General features: G+C 37.1%; 1 protein-coding gene across 1 annotated transcript in view; it reads right to left on the bottom strand.

Moving 5' to 3' along the window:
* The window catches only part of HDAC9 (histone deacetylase 9), a 273,052-nt gene that overhangs the window by 16,612 nt on the left and 233,286 nt on the right, over positions 1-23,154 (bottom strand). Inside the window, exon 22 of the mRNA XM_066318441.1 lies at positions 8,015-8,148. Coding sequence (XP_066174538.1) covers positions 8,015-8,148 — 134 coding nt within the window. The remainder of the gene's footprint in view (positions 1-8,014; positions 8,149-23,154) is intronic.

Genomic DNA, 23,154 nt, shown 5'->3' with positions numbered 1-23,154 from the left:
CATCCTGAGGAGTAGCAGCTCTGTCAAGGTGGACAAAAAAGAGCAATCTCAACACCAGTCTCTCCTCTCTAAAGCTAAGCATGTTCAACCACCATTGACAGGAGACATCTGTACTGCAGACAAAACTCTTTTCTTAAGTATGCATGGGTCTATTTTAATCTAGGTCAAGTGAAGCCCACCCAAGGAGCTTCCTTTGTAAAGTTAATAGTTCAGTAGCCATCATATACTGTCCTCCAGGTTGCTACCGCTGCATCACTACTCACCAGCTAGATAAAATCAACTTTGATCCAGGCGCACATAGTGGGAAGTAACTGCAATGAGGATACTCCCTCAGTGTTGCTATTTTAAGCAAGCTTAGCTACAAATCCCAAAACTTCTGGGATCCTGCCACTACAATCAGCAGTGAATGCCTTTCAGTGATAAAGACATTGCAAATATCACCAGTCCTTTGGAGTCTTGGTAACTAAAATGAATAGGGCTGTTCATGTCATTATTTCCTTAGAAGTCCATATGGAATTGCAGCTGCAAGATTTTCTTCTGGCTAGAAACAATAGCACTATGTTTTGTTTTCAAATAACATAAATCAGTCCATTCTGCTCAGTGATCCAGTATGCAGAGAAGTGCTGGTTGGACCTGACTGGGTCCCAGTGCTACTTGGTTTATAAAGAGGCCAAAGTGCAAAGAAAGATTGTTCCTGTCTAAGAGGTATCATGGATTAGCACAAAGACAGCAATTACAACAGAAATAATATTTCAGATACTTATGCAATCCTTGGACCATATCTACTTTATCACCCTCATAGGTGGTTCTATTTGGTAGCTCTTTCAGGTGCCTGGGGGGAAACTGCCTATTTACAAAAATGCCAACCAACAGATCAAGCTTTACAGATTTTAGAGAAATAATCCATAGAATAACCTTAATAATCCACACCTTGAGTTATGCAGATAAAGAGCATTTGCTTTATCACTAGTCATTTTCAGTTTAAAGTAATCAATCATTTGGCCAGGAATAATACAAAACCCTGAAGTTCTGTTTGGTCATGCTGGGTGCAGGAACACATAAGGGACAGCATGGAGTAGTTTAAGGTTCTGTTTCATCAATTTCCTAATTCCTAAGGCTTTGATGACTAATTCACTTCCCTGAAACACAACAAAATAGCTCCAGGCCATAGCAGTAGGAATAATAGTAAAAGGTTTGGAATTGCCAGACTGCAATATGTGAGAGCTGTGTCTTGGTTTGCCCTTTGAGTATAAGATTCTTTAGGCAGACCTTTTGTACTAACGATATGCAGACCTTTTGTACTAATTATTAAGATGGGACCAACTGATGTAGAGACAGTTAGAGGAGATTTTCTATTAAAGGGTGGAATTTTTTTGCTGTCCTTAAAGTTGGACTTTTACAAGAGCCAAAGCACAAAAGGTTTGATTTTACCTAACATATTGAAACCACCTCTTTATTTATCAGTATAGATTTTTTAAAAAACAAGTATGCTGTATTTGAACATTTAGACATATCAGGTGAATATTTAGAAACGGCAGATGTGTTTTTAGAAAACAGCATAAGCCTTAAATGAACCCTTAAATGAAGAAAAAGGGTAAAACATCCAACACCTATCCCAATCATTACTTCATCTGTTAGCACTAACAGTTTTGTAGGTGATGTGAGTATAATGGGCATGTTTGATCATTTCCTTAACTCTTTTTGCCCCCAAAACTTTCATTTTACATTCCAAGCTTGGCTGAGGCAGGCTCCTAAGCCCTTCTTTCTCCTCATCCTTAAGTACAGCCCAACAGATCCTCTTTCATATCAAGGAAATCTTATCAGGCTCCACAAGTGAGTTCATTACATCATATATCTTCCATAGCCCAAAATGAAGTTCATTACAAAATCACAGCAGAAATAAAGCCAGTGGGTTATGGCAGCTACTTTTATACCCTTTGAAATGAGACTGTCTGCATTCAACGAGGATTCTGTTGGCAGTTGCATTCAACTGTATAGACACAGAAGTGTCCCTGGAAAACATCAGCAGTTAGACCCAACAGTGAACAAAAGAAATTACTCTACACCTGGCATATATGGCACCATCACCTTCCCTCCTATACATGCTGGCATTCAGACCATGAAGTGTATTAAATATGGAGGCTAACAGAAATGAAGCTGAAAAGAGCACTGGAAATACATAATCAGGAAAGAAATCTCTCAGAGAAGAGCAGCTCAAATCTGCAGAAATAACCAAACCACTGGAGAGACAGTTTGGACCAGACACAAAGGGTCACATTTTCAAAGCTTTTACATGGCTGAATTGGGCTTTTGTGTCCAAAGTAGATTAATGTAGAAAGTGAGTCCACTAATCATTTTCAAAATAGGAAAAACAATGTAAATGGGGAAAAAAAAATCACTTGGTATGCCAAAATCTGCCAGAGGCATATCAACAAATGTTTGAAGAAGGAATTAATGATGGAAATTTCATGTGCTCAGAAAGGGATCTGAGTTGATCCTTGGGAATGTGGAGACAATCTGAAACTACAGCAGTCTGTATTGAGCTGAAAATTCTAGCAATATCCATGCTGTCTTCAGCACTGTCACATTTTAGACTACCAAGACTAGCTTCACTGAAGACTGTTGTGAAGTGCAGTTAGAGATTACTGACAAGTGAGGCAAATGTAAGCAGAACGGAAGGAGCAGACAGAGAGTCTGCTCCAGAAGCAGAGGAAGAGGAGGAGACAGGCACGCTTCTCAGGGATGCCAGGGCTGCGGGGGGAAGAATCACAACCCACCTTTCTTGGTTACAATATGTAAAAAATCTATCAGCATCAAGACTGAGCTTTGTGGCTCTTAGTGTTCCCTATTTTACAGAAAAGTAAGTTAAAAGATCTTGCAGGTTCTCTTATATTATGTGTTCTTATATTAGCCATTTTCTCAGGATTTCTGCACTCTCTGTTTACATATAAGCACTTCAGGCAGGTATTTTTGTGATCAAGGGTTACAATGCAGTAAGTAAATAAATCAGACTTCATCAGGAAGAAGTACAAAGACACAAAGGGTCATTAGCACCTGCCAGTCCCTGAAAACCAAGTGATACCTTGAAATTACATAACATTGGAATCAGAATATTCTGTTTTCTTGGTGAAACCACTTCCTGACTAGCACTGCCCACCTTGGGAACATCGATGTCACCATGCTGACCTCTGGCATACACATTGCTCCAGTTTCCTATCTCATCCAGTTCTCTATTTCTAGACCCTGGGTTTATGCAAGCAGCAGTTGACAGGTGTTTTAAGACTCGGCGTTAATTATTTTCTAGTATTAGAGTAAGACTAGCAATGAGGATGTGAGATTGTGAGCAAGTTTACTGTGCAATTTAAAGTTGATCTCAGGCCATATTCACTTCCATGAATATTTCCATTTTGGAGAGAGAAATGCTTACCTGTTTTGGTAAATAACCCCTTTTAATGTCCTCTTGGCAGAGCTCACTGTCTAGCTGGCAAGCAGCCCCAGATTGACACTGAATTCCACAAAGGAGAAAATGCCAACTTTTCATCATCAGCAGGAAAGCTGCAGAGTACAAGCTTTCCACTTAAATTACCATCCCCTCCTAAAAGCCAGCTCAACAGATTGCAAGAAAGAAGCACATACTTCACACTCTGCAAGAAAATTGTCCAGTGTAAGTTTTCAAGCATGCTTGGGAGCCAACCAATCACAATGTTTTGTCAAATTCTGCTTCAGACTGAAATTCAAGCCAGCAGAATATTTACTAGAAGATGTTAAATTTAGTCACTTAAAAATGTTTTTACACTTGGGGCCAAATTCAGCCTTGGCTGCCAGAGTCAATGAGAGCAGACGTGCATCTTCTCTGTGCCTTTGTTGCAGGGTCCCGCTGGGCAGAGACACTGTGGACTTCACTTCTGTGCTTCCTCTGTGCAAAGAAAAGCATGACCCCATCTGTGACTAATTATCACTTGTTACAGACCACAGGAAACTGCTGTGCCATGGGGAGCTAAGAGACACTGCCCAAACCTGTAGGCAGATCACAGGGACCATGATGTTAAACTAGCTTTTGTGTCCCATGGAGATATCACACCTGGCTGCTTTAAAAGGGATGGGATGAAGGAAGAGCTAAATCCTTAGGGTTTGACTCAAAGAGTTTTGTGCTTGAAAGAATACTTCCCTAATCTTTCTGGCTGCAGATTTATGAAGGCAGTTATGTTGGAAATAAAACATAGGATTTAGCATATTGGACTCAAGGAAAGCCCATGCCCAAAGATTTTTTTTAAACCCAAGTAGTGCCTCTCCAGAAATAAGGTGGAGGAAAGAAAGCAGAACATACATCCTTACATATCTAGAACAGTATTACTCACCACCACCAGAGACCAAAAGTCACAGCAGTGCTCTTTGTAGCACCAAAGCTAGGGTGGGAAAAACAGGGTGAAATTTCCATACTCCACAATGAAGATTTTGGGGCAAAAACCTCAATATTCAACCCAATTTTCACAGTCTTCTTGGATAAAATATAAATCTTAATATTCAATGGGTTTTTTTTAATTAAAGTCATATGTATATCTATAAACACTTTAAAAATTAGTTTTTAAATCTATGTAATCAATGTGTGAAAAACTGTAGAATCTTTTAAAGAGTGTCACAATAAGTGAAAGAATTCACTTTTCAGCATGCATATCATAATCTCAGAAAGGCGTGAAAGCAATGATTCTTTTGGAATTATCTGAATCCATCCTTTCCTTTGTTTTGACAGATGCTCTTTTAACGGACCAGTTATCAAATGATGTTGAGAAAATTCAGGGATATTTTAAGGCAACTGATGGTCATCTTGCCTTTTCACCTTCCAGAAGGTTTGTCATGTTTACCTTTTGGATTTCAAGGGAATCCAGCTGCCTAATCTCTTCTCACCTCTTAGAAAGATTTCCTTCCAAGGAGATAACCTACAGTGCTACTAATTAGGTCTGCAAATGGTCAAATGGATTTTTCTCAAAGTGACATGGAAACTTTCTGCTTGTAAATAGAAGCATGGAGAAAACCTGAGATATCAAAACATTTAATAAGTAATTTTACATGTAAAATTTCTAATTAAAAATTAATCTTTATAAATTTTATCCTTAATTCTATAATTTCCTTTTTGGTTTGTTCATTATTTAAGAAGGATTTCACAAACCCAACCAAACTGAGCCCCTTCAGACACCATAGGGTGTCTTGCCTTCTTTCCAGTTGCTGTCAGAAAGGATGTGGATCTCCTTGAAATTCTGTTAGTTATACCAGTCCTCCATGTTCAAAATATTTAAGGAAGATTAATTTGATAGAGTATTATTTTCCCAGTGTCTTCACTCACTTTTTTCTAAGAGAAGAGTGAGAAGTTATATTACCAAACAAATCACTAAGCTATAAGCCATGTATAAATTAAAATATATCTATTTTGGATATCAATCTGTTTGCCTTCTTGATTCTCTGATAGAAACTAAGGGAATAAGGATTTTGCATTTGTAAATTTAATGTTACCTTTTAGGTAACCTATCAGACCAGCACTCCCTGAAAGTTGAAAGCTGTAAGTTGTGGCTAGTTTTAGAATTTTTTTAAAGTGTTATTCTGTTGGTAATAGGACACATGAATCAGTGAATTTCTGTATTGAAAAGTCCTGGCCAAAAACAACAAAAGAAAAGAAAAAGTTTTTTAAAAGCTCTGCAAAATGTTTATGAATTCTAATCCTCAGCACATGAATAAATACATCTGACAAACTGCAGGGTACCTCACAAAGGCCTTTCCCAACCTTTTTAATTTGAGTTCAAATACATGTGTAGAGTTTAGAACCGAAGTTAATCTTGCCAATGTTTTTAAACTAGGGGCGCAGCATATACTATTATTTGTAAAAGTGAAAGCCAGATAATAAGTTATAATTGTCCTATTAATCACCTGTAAAAAATTGCATTTAGAGAAGAATCCATCGTCAAATTATAGTAATTGGTTGTTTAAAGAAAAAAAAAATTCTGTCCTTGGCAGAACACACTTGGAGTTCACTGAGCAAGTTCATGAATAGTATGCTGAAATCAAGCAGTGTATATATATGCTGTTGGCCATGTGGTGTATCTTGCCATAAATCTATTCGTAATGGCTAGCTAGGTATCAGACTTTGTCATAAGTGTCTGCTTCTTAGCAACACCTTTACTTATCCTTTTAAGCCAGTGTTGGTTTCTTGTGGTACTCTTGGTAGCAACATCCTCTCTGGAGTACTTTTCTCCACAGCTATAGCATATTTTGTTTTTTGAAATTCTGCTGCACCAAATCATTTGATACATGTCCCAGAAGACAAAGTTGTTGTTAGGAAAAGGACATGAGAAAATTGCTTATTGCCTGAGATGTTTCGAGTTATTAAGGACCATGTCCTTTCACAAGCGAATTTAAAATAACTGCATGGGGGTTTTTAAATTTATTCTCATTCAGTGACAGCAGAAATAGTAGTTGGGTTTTAGACAGTGGTAAACAAAACAAGGCAGTTTCCACAAATGGGTAGCACCACCAAATGGTCATAACTGGATAGAGGAAAACCAGGCACCTACACAGAGGAGAATAAATCACACCATCAGCATAGAACCATTCACATTAGTCCCACAAAAGTGCAAACTTCAGGAAATGGGTTTAGAAATGCTATGAAAAGCCACTGGTGTTGTAAGTTATTATCACAGGGAAGATGACAACAGAAATATCAAGGAGAGTGTCCTGAAATGGCAGCTGATCAGGAAGGCAATGCTGTATTCACTAAGACTGTCAGATGCCTCAAGCTGGGTCATGTAATCCATATTTCAGTACCTAAATAGAAAAATTAACACTGAGTTGAGCAGCTTTTAAAGTAGCATATATCACCACACTGGAAAACTTTCCCTATGGAGTATGTCAAAGGTGACAGTAGATAAAATCCATTGAAATCTTTCTCTTTTTTTCTGGTGCCTGTTTTACATTTCTGAGAATATTTTTTAAAAAGCTAACACTTTATTTATTGTATGTATAATGTAAAAAATAATAAGCATTGTTGATGTGTCATAAAGATGAAAAGCAAAGGTTTAAAAGTACACTTAGAAAATTCTTCTACCCAATATCCATCAGAAGACACATTACTTCACATTTTTCACATAGGTAGGAAGCCTTGAAGTGGAAGGTGGAAGGGAACTGGCAGACTAGCCTGCAATTTGGCACTAACACATTTGATTGGAGAGATTATATAGCTATTAAGACTTCCCCTGAGGGGGAAACAAAGTAGCACACTCCACTTTATAACAAGATCTTGCAAAATTCACAATTTATGGTAAAGGCTTTTGTCCCTTCATAAATTATTTTGGCTGCACCTTCAGCATTTTTTTTCCTGTATTTATAGGGTAAAAGATATTTTGTGATGGATAGAAAGAAAATTTTCACTAATAGGAATCCTTATGTTGCATTTGTATACATAAATGGCACATACTCATATTTACCTAATCTTGCCATCTCCTCTCAAAAGTTGTTAACATATACAGTGTTTGATAACCCTTGGAAATTCCAACTGCATACAAATCAACCTGAATCTTCATTTATAATTTTTTTAAATCTTGTACACATTTTTATTAACGTTTCAGAAGTGAAGTGTCAAAATTCTGCAAAATATGTGCCTTTGCAATGTCCACTTTTTGAGATTACCAGTTACCTTGAAAAAGCCTTTTTTTTCCCATGATATATGGCTAAAAGGTCCATTCTACCAGTGATGTCAACTCTGGTATTCAGCACATCACTAAAAGCAATTTGTAGGTTTTAAATACTACTCAGAACTGGGAATAATTTAGGCATACACTAAAGAATTTGTATAATCATCTAGTTTAGAGGTATTTATGCAAACCAGGTCTGTTCATTTCTAAGACATATTCAAATTCCATGGTTTTTATACCAATGAAGAAACATTGTTACTAAAAAAAGAATGCCAAAGATAGCAGCTTCAGCAGACTTTGCTCATTCTCTTCACCTGCTATGATTTATGTTTTACCTCATTTCCTAGGAGGGCATTTATACAGGCTTCAGAGGCGTCACAGATGGCAGTAAGGTCATGTCCTCCCTCCAGTGCCAGCACCACGCGGCCATCGGCCAGCTTCAGCAATTGCTTGGTCAGGTGGCCAAAACCTGGTATTCAAATACAGGAGTGCAAATAATTAAAGCAGAACAGGCATTGCAGGCATGGTTCACATCTGCTGCACAAAAGTGTGGAAAGCTCTGGAAAACTCTACAGGCAGCATAGGATATTCTTAGTCCAGTATCCTGTTTCTGACCATGGCCCACACCAGATGATTTGGTGTTAGTATATGGAATTTTTTATGAGACACATGTGAGATAATGCCCCTCATGCTGATCCCTCATTGATGGAGATTAGTTTAAACACGAGGATGTCTCTCTTCTTACCTTTGTTAGCCATTATCACCCTGGATTCTCTTCCTATTTGCATATCAGTGTGACATATAGCCACACTACTTAGAGACATCTGACATAACTCTGGTCACTTACGGCACTGATATGACAAATAATATTTGTAGTTAAACGACAGTGCTATAATTAAAAATAATTGTGTTTTCCAAATGGGATGATGAAGGGTTTTTTATTTAAAAATTACTTCTTCCTTTATATTTGAGGTTTGACAATAATATAAAGTTGTGGACTGAGAGATAGTGGAAACATATGTTACCTCTTATGTCCATCTTGTGTTTTTAGAAGCAGCACCAACAACTTTAATTCAAGGTTTTGGTATAAGTCAAAACTGTCTAGAACTTTGTAGCTATCTCTACCAGTATTGCTCACTCCTGACCAACAGTATTCTAGGAAACTCTGCACCATAGCCAAAAATGATAGTACTTCATTTTCTGTGGTGATCTATAACTACACAAACATTACCACAAAGTCTTCATCTGTGATTCAAGTAAAGTTAATTTATTATATTTTTAATGACAAGAAAAATAGCATGAAATATATCAATTTGGAGTGAAGATTTTTAGAAGAATTTTTGTGGTAGTTTCCTAGGACAGCTATTGTTTTTGTTTCATCTCTTTCAAGTAAGAAATGATAAATATTTGAAACAACTGACGTTAAATAAGCATCACATCTTTTTCTTAACTTTTCCACTTGATCTGTACTAGTTGCTCTATTGATGGTCATCACTACTCATTCCATTGCATTTCATTTCCTTAAATAAGGTATTAGAAGGTACAAGCTAGACCCTGGAGTTCTATAAAGACATAAAAATCAACATCATTTTAGTATGTTCCAGTGAAGAAGACCACCAAAATTTAAAACTGTGAAAATTACAAGAATATTTTCCAGAAAAATTCTCCAAACTCATGTTTACTTCTTTTTTCATTTTAGGATGTAAAATAGACACCTTTGTTAACCACATATCGAACTGTTGTTAGAATAGGAACTTTAATTATATTAAATCTGGATTAGCTATACAGACACAAAAAACCCAAAACAACAAAACTCCTCTACTTGCCACTTAACGTATAAATGATCATAGAAACACTTGAGGTGAAATACGGTTTCCATGAGCCACTGCCCAATTTCTGTACCCTAAAAGTCCCCCAGTTTTGATTCTAGCAAAGTAACTGCACTGTGGTTCAAATCACATAAAGGGCTGAATAACAAATAAAACTTTAAGCTCCCATTTACACTCAACCTTCAACCATGGAAAAAACAAACAAACAAACAAACAAAACCCCACACCTCTCCCCCTTTTCTGTACAAAAGAACAAATTTAGACAGGATAATAAAAGTGAAGGAAGGAGTGGAATGAGGGTAACCTTTGATCTTTAGCCAATTTCTGCTGTCTTTTACCTACAGAAATTATTTCTGTCTGCATGTTACACATGAGATCTTTGGGTGCATAAGAAGAGAGTCCCAACAGTGTAAAGTGAGTCAAAGACAAAACATTTCTAGGAAATGAAGAAGAATGAACAGGCGAAGGCTCCTCACAATTATAATTCACCCTTTAAGTGTGTGAGGAATCCAACAGAACTTGTAAGGTGATGTTATCCTTTGTGTTATACAGACTGTGTGAAGGGAAAGGTCTATCACATTTCTTCTGCACTCTGGAGAATTTTTGTATGACTGCAAATATTGCTATCTCCACATGGTAATATTCTGAGGTTTGTAGGGCAATAAATGTAAAGACTCTTGCTATGTCTTTTCTTCATTTAGACCACCATACATAAAATAGCCCATCATCATTGTTACAATATTAGTTTGTCTGCTTGGTTTCCTGATGATTTTCCTAGTATCAATGCTATAATAATCACCCCTGACTGAATCAGGATACAAGGAGCTACAGAGAAAGCATCTTTCCAAACACTGATCATGGAAACAGAATAAACTGTTTCCAACCCAAATTGACATGACGGTGCTTTGCTTCAGTATAACTACCCTGAGGAAGTAAAGGTGACTTGCTAGAAAGTGAAAAAATAACTTCAGACAACAGTATCAACATCACCAGTGACTGAATGAGTTATGAAAATTCTTAACAAAGAAACTTGGATCCTGTGTCACTGCAGCAACCTAGGAAAGATGTTAGCTTCCTCAAAGAAACCCTCTGAAGTGCAGAACTAAGAAAATGGAAAGAAAGGAAACCCAGTCAAGTAATAGTTTTAAGATGGGCTGCAGTTCATGCCAAATAATTAATGAAAACAAGAAGAAAATAGTAACAACCACCATTAAAAAATCCATCATCTCCCCTGATATAAGGAGATTAAGCACTAGCCAACTTAAGGTGAGAAAGGAATCGGACAAGGCCCAATCCTGGGCCTTCCAACTCACACGGATATCTAGAAATCAGCAGCAGTTCTTGGCCCTTCTACTGTACCTGCTGAAATCTTCTTGTAAATGTGTTCAGTGATTTTGCATTTCAGAGAAGCGCAGCATTTATTTAAATTAGGCTCATGTAGTGTGCCAGGAAATTGTGAGAATGGTTTTGTGCCAACTCTTATTTTCATAATTTCTGTAATTTAAACATTGAAAGTATTTGCTTCATCAATGGATTCAACTTTTGGGTATCCTGGGTAGAAATTGCAAAAGCATTTAATATTCATTTACTATCATCCTATTAAATACTATGATAAACCTTCTATTTCCACAAGAAACAGAACACTACTAAGTAATTTTGAAATTCCTACTCACCAAGTATTTTATATTTTCTTCACAAAAAACCCCCAACAAACCAACAGAGGTGCACAAAGTACATCCAAGCAGAGAAGACTAGATTAAGACTGTAACCATTATAAACCATAATGTGTAATTTTTATTTTCACCTTTTCCCCTCCTGCAATACTAATATTGAAGGATATACAATACTCAGACTTTTGTAAGAAACTATTCTAGTGTAGGAAGGTGGAAAGAAAGAAAATTATTTTTCTGTTAGACTAATGAGCAAGCATTCAGGCTGTTATTGAAGGACACAGTATGTTGATCACTTGAAATACCATCTGAGGAAGTAATTAATCTTTTAGTAGACTGATGCCTCAGTAAGCATCCTGAGGTTTTTTTCCTGTTTGTAACAAATAACCTCCCATCCCCACTCTTTTTTAGTTCTCCTAAGCAGCAAGGAATGGCATGGGTAAGGTTTCTGAAGCCTCATTTGACCAAAGTCAGTGGAGCAACTGTACTCTACCTGGAGTTACTGAAAACCAAAAAAAACGTATAAAAATCCTACAAAAAGAGAATGCAGAGTTATTTCAGTTTCGTTTTGTTTTTTTTGAGGTATCCTTACTCTGATAACCTGAAATGGCCAGTGGCAAACAGAAGGAAGGTAAAACACCTCTTTCCAGGTCAGTTCCTCTCTGACTGGTTGGGGATGTGTTGTCTGAAGTGTGGTGGAAGTAAAGCTAACCAGTCAGAGTTTGAATGGACAACCTCCCATTTTGCAAAATAAGCATTTGAGGATGAAGACAACTTGTGAATGTTATTCTTTCTGCATCTTTTTCTCAGCAGACAGGGAAAGGAACCATATGGATGGGGCGAACTCCCCACCAGCACCGCAGCACTCCTTTTTTGCATAAACAGTCCTACATGCAACTCAATTTGCCTGCCAGCAAATGTGGAAACACCCAGTTAGTGGGGACTAAACCTGCCTCAGCAGAACAGAAACTCCTTCCCTCTCCCTCACTGTGCATAAGGAGAGCAGATGTCTCCTGCACAGTCATTTTTGGGTGAGTGCAAGCTGAACAAAGCCATGGTGCTGGCTGGCCCTTGCTCATTGGAGGCAGCTTGTGAAAGAACAAGGACACGTCAACAACCAAAAGGTTGGAGAAGCTTTAGAGTTATGAAGAAAGCATCAGCTTTTTCAGACTCAGCAGTGGGGCCCCAACAGTTCCTTTGGCTTCAGTGTCTGAAAAGCTACAACCCAACCCTAAATTACAGGCAGAGCTCTGGTGAGCTCCTCTGGATACTCAGAGCAGCCTGGAGAGGAATACATGCAAAACACAAAACCTCCCCAGTCCCTGTCCTGGACCTCCAAGCATGTATTTAACTATTATTTACCATTTAATCATGTCATTACTCTCTAATTTACTTGACAATGTGTTTTCCTCTCATTAAAACTGTTGCGATAATCGCTGCCAAAATTCTACCCACCAGCGTTCCATGCTCCTTCCCTGTGGTTCCTTCGTGACTATTTGATTAATTTTCATTGATATTCTTCCAACAATAGCATCTAAAATTAACTGGGTCAGTTTTTACATAACTTCCTGAGTCACCAGGCTACGTGTCCTAAATAAATACATTCATACAGGAGTCAAATGATAATTCACCCTTCCAGCACTAGCAACGGCTGGGACATTTTACAAAGCTTGTGTTCTATGATAAGAGAACATATTTTATTCTCAGCTCTTAATTCAAGACCTTTTTTTCAATCAAAACTTCATTTGGATGAAGTCAGAGACTTGACTCAGTTGGCAGGATATGGCCTTGAGTGAGGGGGAAAAGGAGATTTTAACGCCAAATACATTCTTATGAAAAACATTTTCCAAATGGCTGAAATTACAAATGTTAGTGTTGAGGTACCTGAATTTAAATGGTACATTTGGCCTCCAGGCATTAGCTGCTGATTTCTTGCTTTTAATATGGGAGAAGGAAGCTCAGTAACACTCCAAATTAAATGTCTCAAGCAGGCATTTAATTTATATTAAATTGGACAGTAATTGTACTTTAAATAAATGCCAATAGTCTCAGGAACACATTTTAATGGAATAACAATTTATGTAATAGATGTTTTTATTGCATGCCTGTAAGTCTACAGTAATATGTTTTTCATAATTAGCTGCTCTTTAGCTGTTACACTGAACATAACTTATTAAATCTCTCCTAAGATATATTCAAGAATACACAGGATACCTCTTTGAAAGTTAAATACTGTAAACCTGTCTTGCTACAGGAAGGGGTGACCTTGCAACGTTCAGTAAGATGGTATTTTCAACTCACTTAAGACATAGCTGTATCCAAGTGTGTCATACAGTCCATAGCATTTGCTTAGTCCTTCAGGAGGGAGGAACTTTTACACCTTCAAGGCACAAGGCAGCACTGACCACCAGGCAAAATGTTCCTCAGAGAAAACATATAGAGGAAGAACATTCCCCCAAACTTTTCTCCCAATTAATTAATGGTAAAAAAAGGAAGGCATATTTCTTTTTCTAACTTGCATTATCAAGCTTCAGGGGTTCTGCACCCTCCAGGGAAGGCCATGGTAATGTACTAAATAATTATGAAGTTTTTAGGACTCTTAAAGTGATGTTATGTGAATTCAGAGGGAAAATATTCAACCACAGATTTCAGCTGCCAAAGCAGGAACTTTTGGATATTCCTAAAACAGGCTGGATGTTTTTAGCCCTGTTCTTACTAGCTCTTTGTTCTGTGTCTTCCTTTCCTCTCCATTTCCTTACATTTCCTTAACGTCTGCCCCTTCTTATATCTGGCCCAAGTAATAATTTCTTCACTCTCCTGCTATCTTTCCTCTCTTTTTTTATTTTGCTACCTATTTAGAAAATCCTCTACTAAGTGAAGCCAGACAGGATGCAAGATGATCCATCCAACAGAGATCTTCCCTGTTTTCTCAAGAACAAGTAGTTGTTCTGCATCAGAAAGCAAAAGCCAGAAGAGAGAAGCTGCAGGACTTCCTATAGCAAGGTGGTACTTCAGAGTCTTGGATTCAGATGTCTCTGAAAAAGGCTGTTGCTTCATCTGTGAGGTGAGGAGATTCTCTATGGAGTTTGGAGAGCTTTTTCTTTTTTGATTTTTTTCCTGGAGACTAAAAACCGCTCTAATGGGATTCTGTGGAGATAGACTAATCAGACTAATAATTATCTGTGAAAATCTGTCCCACATACTGTGAAATATGCCAAGCTGATAGAGCATGTGGTATAATTGTTATCATAACTTCTTCCAAATCTGATCAAGTTGCCTGATTAAACTGATATACAATATATGCATCTGATGTTACAAGTTACAGATGATTATATCTCCAAATCTGAGTCTAGACTCAGTAAGGGGTTGGCTAAAAAACAAGACATCTGATAAAAAAATAATTCAAAGTATGAGGAATTTGTTTCTAATCCATGCTGGAATGAAAATCAGATACTACCATTGACTATCCAAATAAATCAGTAAGCTTGATTAAGTTTGGAGAAGTTTATTATAATGCTACTGCCTATAAAATCAACTTGACACATTTTTATAATATGTGGGGCAAAGTTTCTGCTGTTATAGATGAATAGCTGAAATGTGGGCACTGAGTTATAACTGAAAACAATCTGATGGGAAGATCTAGCCTTATTTCTTTTTCTAACTGATGAAAAGCCAAGTCAGTTAATGCTGAATTGACCCAGGAGGCTGAAACAAAGGATCTGATTTAAACCCCATCACTCAGAAGCTAAGAACTGACTGCCATTTTCTGAAGATAGTCTAATATATTCTGCCAAGAAAATCATCACGGACTAAAGGATCTTTCCAAATTATACAGTTTCTCAGAGCATACACATTAAGGCTCTCTTTATTTTCAGTCATTTACTGACCCTACCACATCAACATATCAGATTAAATTAAGAGCTCATTCCTCAGCCAGTGTTAATCAGCATATACCATTATCTAAAGACCTAGCCTCCAGATGTGGGTCATTCATCATTCCAAGGCTAGCAATATACATACAATAAGCATATCAGGGAGAGGTTCTTGTAGGTGGATAGACTTGAAGTAAACACTCTCTTTCCTGACCAGTTTGGCAACAAGTTTCCTGCTGATCTCAGTATTAGTACCAGAGGTCTAGTGCCCCTCAGGATTTGGATCACATTGTTTAATAAACATCATTTTATAAAATCAGAAGGGAATAAGGCACTGTGTTTCAAAGGGATTACTGTACATCTCATACAGTTATTCACTTTCCCTCTGGCCCTGTGCCTGTTAACCCCACCTGACACATGCTATAATCACCCAGAAATGCACTGCCTGTCACCACTTATTGAAAAGGTAATGTGTAAAACTTGCTAGAGGAAATGGTATTGAAACTAGGTTTGGGGTCTGACTCCTTACAATCTTCTGTTTAATTGCAATTTCCAAGTAAAATACATTGAGCAACTTTCTATTATGTTGTTCTATTACAAAAACATGTAAGAATTAAAGATGCGATTTCAATCACATCAGCCCATGTGAACCTTTTCATACTACTAAAAGGACACACAAATGCCTTGAAATGGCGGAAGTGCAAAAGAAACTGTAGCTACCATTTGAATGACATAGGTGAACTATCCAGCCTTCTCCATGAACAGAGAAGTTATGTCAGAACCTTGTCAGTCATGTTATTACACAGCAGAGTTGGCAGGAGCCTTAACCTGCTGGGAGCACAAGAAAAGGTGGCAGGGAGCTGCACAGGCTTCAGGTGAAGGCAGGACTGATGCCACTTCGTTCTCATGCACCACAGGTGGAAATATGTAGACAACATTTTTATTTTCTGGTCTCTTTGTTTCCACAGAAATTCTACGACACCACCCCTTGTCCCCCGATCCCCACTGCCCCCACCAAATCCTTCAAGAAACACATATGAGAATAAAATGTTGTCTTAGAATTCTGAATATCTTATCCCTGTCTTTCCAGTCTTCTGACATACAGTTATCTGAAAGAGCCTTTCTGTGAGATTCTGCAGCGAAGTGGTGACCCACCAATTACTGTCTGAGGATTAGTGGTTCAAAAGCCTTATGGCGTTCTTTACTCAGTAGTTTTCTACCTTTTCTAAGAGAAAGTTAAAACAATGACCATAAGCTGACATGGGTGAAAGATGCCTTCATGTGGCTGAGCAGACAAAGAGTACTACTTTCTGGATTTTCTCAGAGTCACTCCTGATTCTGCAGAATCCATACATAAGCAAATTACCACTCTCTCTGCTGTTATTATAGCATAACAGCAGTACTAAGGGAAGCTGGAAAACCTAAAATAAATGGTAATCTTCACTGAACAATAGAAACATCAAGACAAACAATGGCATTTCTGTGCTAACTCAGACCTAGATCCAGCTAACTAGGTAATTTGAGGACTCCAGATGTTGTTGCAGCTGCAACAGCCATCTTAGTTATTCTCCTTAAATATGGGAAGTTCATAACAGGGCAAAACTCATTCATTCCACATTGAGATACTGTTTCTTGAGCAGCAACAGTTATTTCTTCTTCAAGGGAAAACAGTACATCAGCTTTTTTAGCTGGAGACACTAAAAATCTACTACCAGAATAGCTACTGTTTCTCCCTCCAGAGTCTTAACAGCCAGAAGTAAAATAACCTGTTGCAGCGGCTCAAAGCTCTCTAGTGGCTCTAGAATATTAGCAAACAAGGTATATCAAATTGCAACATCAGGATTGCATTTACTCTTTGCTCCGATGAAGGCCGAAGAGCCACACTAGATGAAAGTCTGGGCAAAAATTATCCAAAGTTCATAGCAATGCCACTTAGGACCCCAGACAAGAAAGGCATTCAACCATCTCACTACAAATAAATGGGGATAAATAAACAGGGTCAAATATCAAATTCAGAACAGTTCCTCTCATTAGGACATGAAGTGGTCACTCCAGCAGAGGATAAACTTTTTAGTCATTCTCAGTTTTGGTCAAAGTGCTCATTTAATTTCATAAAATAAATGGCCATGGACCAAAACTTTAGCATTTTTTCACTATTTTTACATACATTTTAGTGCTAAAATTTATGTTGCGGGAAATTAATTAATTAGTAATATTAATTACTCATGAGAGATAAAGACTAAAGAAAAAGGGACATAAGAGAATTGAGAAAAGGATAAAAGTGTTTGTTTAATAAAAGATACTGTTATAATATAAGAGGGAAAATAAATATACTTGTGATTAATAGAATATAAAGGCATTGAAGGATGAGCAAGAAAAAAATGAATGTGAGTATGGAACTAAACACTGTCAAGGAAACATTTTCTTATAACCATCAGAAAGGGTCAGAAAGTAAAGAGTGCAGCCTAAGTTTATGATGTTATTTCTACAAGGGGGTGCAGAATATTTCTGAATTTACCTCCAGGGATATAGTTTTGTATCCTTTATTTGCAGAGAAAGGTGAGAGAGTGCCCCAGTAACATTAACAAGGAAATCATTCAGCTTTTGGCTGCAATGAACTCTGGATTCCTCAGTGATAAGCTGCTAAGTAAAAAGAGATCTAAACTCAGGCAGCTGGTACAGTGCTGGGTGACAGGTTTGTATGTGCGGGCAAAAGTGTTTGTGATAACACTCAAAGCAATGAAAACATTCAAATAATAACTTGACAACAGGCTGGTCTCCCTAGGAGCAATCACATTACTTGCCATTTATTCAGACATACTACCATACTGCCACAGGGACAAAATTCTAAGTAATCCAATGGATGCAAGGGATTTAGTTTTCTGGAATTGTGAACAAAACCTTTCTTTCCTATCAAAAGCAGAAAATTTTCTTCTCTTAACCATATTAAAATTAGTTTAAAAATTGCAAATGAACTACACATTAAAGCTCAAATGAGTATTTGGAGATCCACACTTTATCAACCAGAATGGAAATTTTAAATGAATGCACAAGTTTCCTGAACTCATCTGGACTTGAGGAACTAATAGCAGTTGTTCCTTCTAACCTTTTAGCTACTTGTATATCTTCCCACACCGTGCCTTTTTCTAGTGGGTCATCACAAATAAACACAAACTACCTTTCCATAAATACAAATCTTAGTAGCAGTGGAAAAGGTAGCTTCTCTCTCTTTACCAGGTTATGTATAACTCCATCTGAAGCTGATGAACTTTAGCATCTACCTAGCCCAACCTGGAATAGCTCAAAGATGGCCTGGAAATCTTTTTAACAGAGATAACAAACAAAGAAATATTTTTCTTTTTCCTTGTACCAAATGTGAACCCAAACAGTAAATCTTTGTATTATAACACTTGCAAGGACTGAATGCTCAGATCTCAGTAGAAAACATGTCTGAAGACAAGTGCTTGCACATAGGTAAACAAAAAAGTAATTGCCAGCCTTAAGATGATTTTTGGCAGTGATAGCTATTAATAAAAAACATTTATTTAGTGCTAAAATCTATACAAATCAGAGCAAGATCTGGATGTTGCCTGTTCAAAAGGTGTGAAATACAACACATGCAGCCAGCAGGGCTGATACAGGTGTGATTGAGCAGGTGTATGTTTGCAGGCAGAGAAGGTTGTAAAAAACTATTTTTTTTTCTTCCTATCCTGTTTCAGACACCCAAGAAACAAGCAGGAATAGTCCTTACAACCCATCCAGGCTAGGATTGATTTTACTTCTTGCACATTGTGTACTGTACTGTACTTGCACATACTGCATTTCTTGCACAATCTCCCTATGTCTCACTATGTCTGGAAATGCTCAAGAGAAATTTGGTTTGACATGACTATTACCTGTTCTGTGGGGCTATTTTATAGTGCAAACAAGTTAATATTCATATCAGAGTTTGGCTCAAATTTCTAGCTGTCTTTTCATCGGCAGTTGCAATGTATAAGTGACCTGATAGCTGATGCTATACATTGGAAGATGGAAAAATAAAAACATTTTCATTTAATGTGAAGTTAAGATTTAAGAAACAAGAAATCTAGAGTACCACAGTGCCATTTTTTTAATCAACCACAGAACTTGTTGAGTTTTAGGGTTGCTTTTAATTATTAGAAAGTGGATAACAGAAAAAACCTGATACATAGAGGAAAGGTAGAGGAACATTTATTTCCTATAGTTTTTAGCTTTAGGCAGAAATTAAAAAGTTAGCATTTACTGCTGGCTTATAGTTAAAACCTGAACTTCACCTTCTCTATGCAGAGAAAAGCAAAGGTCCAGAATAGTAGATGTTCATTTAATTAACATCTCTATCTTACAGCATATTCAAAAGGTGTCCATTGTGCAAAAAATCACAAATCTCTCTTGGTCTAATTTCCAAGCAATTGACCTTATAACCCAAATAATGTTCCTTTGTGCACAGTTTTTGTAGGCAGTTTCTAGATTTACTGTTCCAAAGAAGGAGTGTGTAAACAATTTCAGGCAAAACTGAAGTGAGCAACTCATTCATCCTGCATATGGATAAATGTTTGTGCCAAACTGGAAAAGTTGCTCTGGAAAGAGTCTCTACTGATGCTACTTTCAGTGGTTCCAGATTCAAATTTTTCATTTATTTGATTTTATGTGCTGATACTATATTAATAAGGAATTAAATGAGGAGAAGAGAAATTACAGGTATTAGCAGTTCATCAGAGAGCAGAGAGTATTATAGGGAAAGGTAGAGACCCTTAGCCAGTCCAAGAGTATTCCCCTGTCAGCCATCAAATGATTGCCACTTACAAAAAATTCTGAGGACCTCTTCAATAAAAAGGCAGAAGCAGAAACACAGACAATATAATGCAACTTCTACTTGTTCCCACTATAACTGTGCAGTGTCTTAAATTCTTGATATTTCTTTTTTCTACAAACAAAATTTCAGGCCACATCTTGAAAAGTTCAATATGAAAAGCACACATATCACTTCCATACATGTGCTCCAGATGATATCTACATGGAAACAGTGATGAACCCTACCCTTGATGAAACAGTGTAAGCTCTTTAATGCAAAATTTATTTTTTGAAAAAGTGTTATCTATATGAGCAGTGATCATTAAAAATTTCAAAGTAACAGGCTCCAAGATGAATTTTGGCAGACTCTGAATTCAGCATGTGGGAGAGGCAACTTTAGCACTTACTATATACCAAAAAACCTGCAATTAACCTTGAGAGATTCTTTTGGTTAGCCACTCCTGGAGAGCTCTGGAGCTGTTGAGTCAGCCTCTGGAGGCACCACTAACAATCTCAGGGATTTGGGCTTTAAATTGAAATACCAGGGTCAGGTGGTTAAAGCTGGGGTAGTCCAGAATATCCCAACTCCCTAGGACGTTATCCCTGTCCTTATATTACATCTAAGTATGGTCAATCTTTTATAAATTAATAGAAATTATCAAAGTAATAGTAAATGAATAGGTCAGGTAGTGTAGTCCTGTTTTATGTTTGTAACACTGTTTGTAAACATGTGTTAGTATTTGCCAGATGTTATGTTCAGCTCAGACACTCCCAGCACACTGCATATTTGACTTTCTAAACTTAATTATCTATTTCTTACTAGTGTTCATAAAATGACATCCTATAGTATCTGCTCTCTTAATGTGTAACTGAAGCAACTGATCAGAAAAGAGTAGGGATTAAATAAGATAAAATGGCAACTAGTAAATAAACAGTTCTCTTGATCAAATGTCCAGGAACCTTTGCAAAGAAATATCACCCCTCAGAATTAAATAAAAACATAAATTAGAGCCAGTGACTATTCCTTAAAAAGAATTGGAAAAAGAACACTAGCAGGGATGGAACAAATGAGTCCTAAAATTAAAAGAAATATTTATGAAAAAAGAACAGCATTTGTATTTCTATTTGCCAGGGTCACTTGTCCCTTTTGTAACCTGATAAAACAAGTGAGTCAATACAAATCCAGATGACTTAGTGGAAGAACAGCAAATGGCCATTGTAAAAGTCGAGGCCAGAGGAAAAGGGACGCCACAAACACTCCAGTCACGTAATTTTTTTTTGCAAGCAGGTTTAATGGGTATGCTGTGGCCAGATACCTTTAGAGTCAGACTCACCAAAACAGCAAGATCTTACACAAAGTAACTAAATTAACATGGAATGCTAACTCAACATGTTAAACATTTTCAAAAGAAAACGGTAAAAAATTTGCACAGACTATTTTTCATGAGAATATATTTGTTCTACAACCATTTTTATGTGGTGGACCAGAAACGCTCTTCTTTCCTTCACAGATATACTGCCTTGTTTTTTATCGATTTGCCCTGACTTCCAGAAAACAGTGAATAAACTGAAAAATTATGCAGTCCATACCAATTATCTGAAAAATCACTGGAAAGTTTCATTTTCCCCCTTGCCTGTCTGACAAAACTGCAAGACAGCCAAATACAGGTGTTCAGATATGTTCAGACAACACTCTTTTTTTCTTTCTCTCTTTTTTAATATAATATTTTGTCCTTTACTCTGGTGAAAACATTATGGTTGGTAAAGTAAGATCAATCAATAATCCTAATTTTTTAAAGCCTTTAAAGTAATATTTTGAGAAATATGCTGGTTTAGACAGCACATTTATTTAGTTTTAATTTTTGTGCTGTCATACATCAGCACTGAAGTCCTGATTTAGAACACATGCAGCATGCCTTTGAAGTTTTGGCTGTTTTTTAACAATGGCAAAAAAGATATAAAAAAATTAAGCAGCACCAGAAAAAAAATCATAAAACAGGGCTTTTGTGCTCTTGATTTATATATTTTTTTTTTATGTCTGTTTAAAAAAAGCTTTATTCTCAATAATCTTTCATGGGAAGCTTTGCTCTGACATACTTTCATCTAAGCCTTTTCTTCTGTGCTGACCTTTCTTTTCTCCTTTCTATCCCCCCAAGTCTCTGAATCTTTCTAATATCTTTCCCATTCAGTAGCAAAATGAGTTTATTGGAATTCTTATGAAAACCAAAAGAGTAGAAATTGTGCAAGTGATACGCTAAACTGATATTTTTGACGAAAGTAATAAATATTCCAAGTAAACAGGACCTCCAAATAAAACAGCTATTTTTTTTCTGGTGCTCATTTGACTCCCCTTCTGAGCTGTATATGTGCAGTGTTTCATGTCATTGTCTTTTTGGCCAAGTTATACAACACCGTTTTTTTCCAAGGAAGTGCATGAAAGCCGATAGTTGCCATTGTTCATTTTTTTTCCAATGTGTTGTAATGAATATGAACCAATGCCATATTTTTTTGTTCTGTGGCCAGCTTCTTCCTGTTTTTTCTCTCCCTTTCAGCCCAAGGACCAAATTGCTGAAACAACAATAAAAACACCACAACTGGCTTTATAGTCTTTCTCCTTCTTAGGTCTTCTATTCCTCGGAAAATTTCAGTGCATTAGTAGTGTCATCCAAATGCACTAAACACCAGGTGCTGCAGTGAAGGATTTTAATTGCTGTTTACCTACAAAACAATTTCTACATGGACCAAGTCCTGAAGGTGTCCAGAGGTTTGAAGAATATCAACCCCCCCGCCATAATTCTTAATTGTCAGCCCAAATATATGTGTGCACATTACCAGCCTGTATGCGTAAAAGGGTATGTGCAGGGTACTCATGAGAGCTGAAAGAACTGGGGAAGCAGTGGCTAGCAAGGCAGCTGGACTTTGAGAAAAGTTTAACACCTGCATGTTGAGAGTTTGCTGGGCACCTCCTCGCTCACTGTATCTCCTCTCTCACCTTCAAAATCTCATATCCATACCTGCACCCCTTCTAAACTACTGCTTACTGCTAACAGTGAAATGACAACTGCAGCTGAGGGGAAAGTTCTTTTTATATTACAGATCATTCACGTGTTAATCTAAAATAACAAAACCAACAGAATCTCCTATCACCAACACTGACAGCTGAATTTATGTCAAAATGGTTGTTTTTTTTTTCCCAGCGAAGCGTAGTGGTAAGCTTACTGCACAGACACCTCTGAGTTCCACAATACCACTCTTAAAAGCTATGTGAAGAACTTTTGAAAAATTTTTCTTA

The sequence above is a fragment of the Sylvia atricapilla genome, chromosome 1, assembly GCF_009819655.1.
Source record: "Sylvia atricapilla isolate bSylAtr1 chromosome 1, bSylAtr1.pri, whole genome shotgun sequence".
In the NCBI taxonomy this organism is placed as follows: domain Eukaryota; kingdom Metazoa; phylum Chordata; class Aves; order Passeriformes; family Sylviidae; genus Sylvia; species Sylvia atricapilla.
The sequence above is the reverse complement of the archived record's forward strand: the minus strand, read 5'-3'. Positions and strand labels throughout refer to the sequence as shown.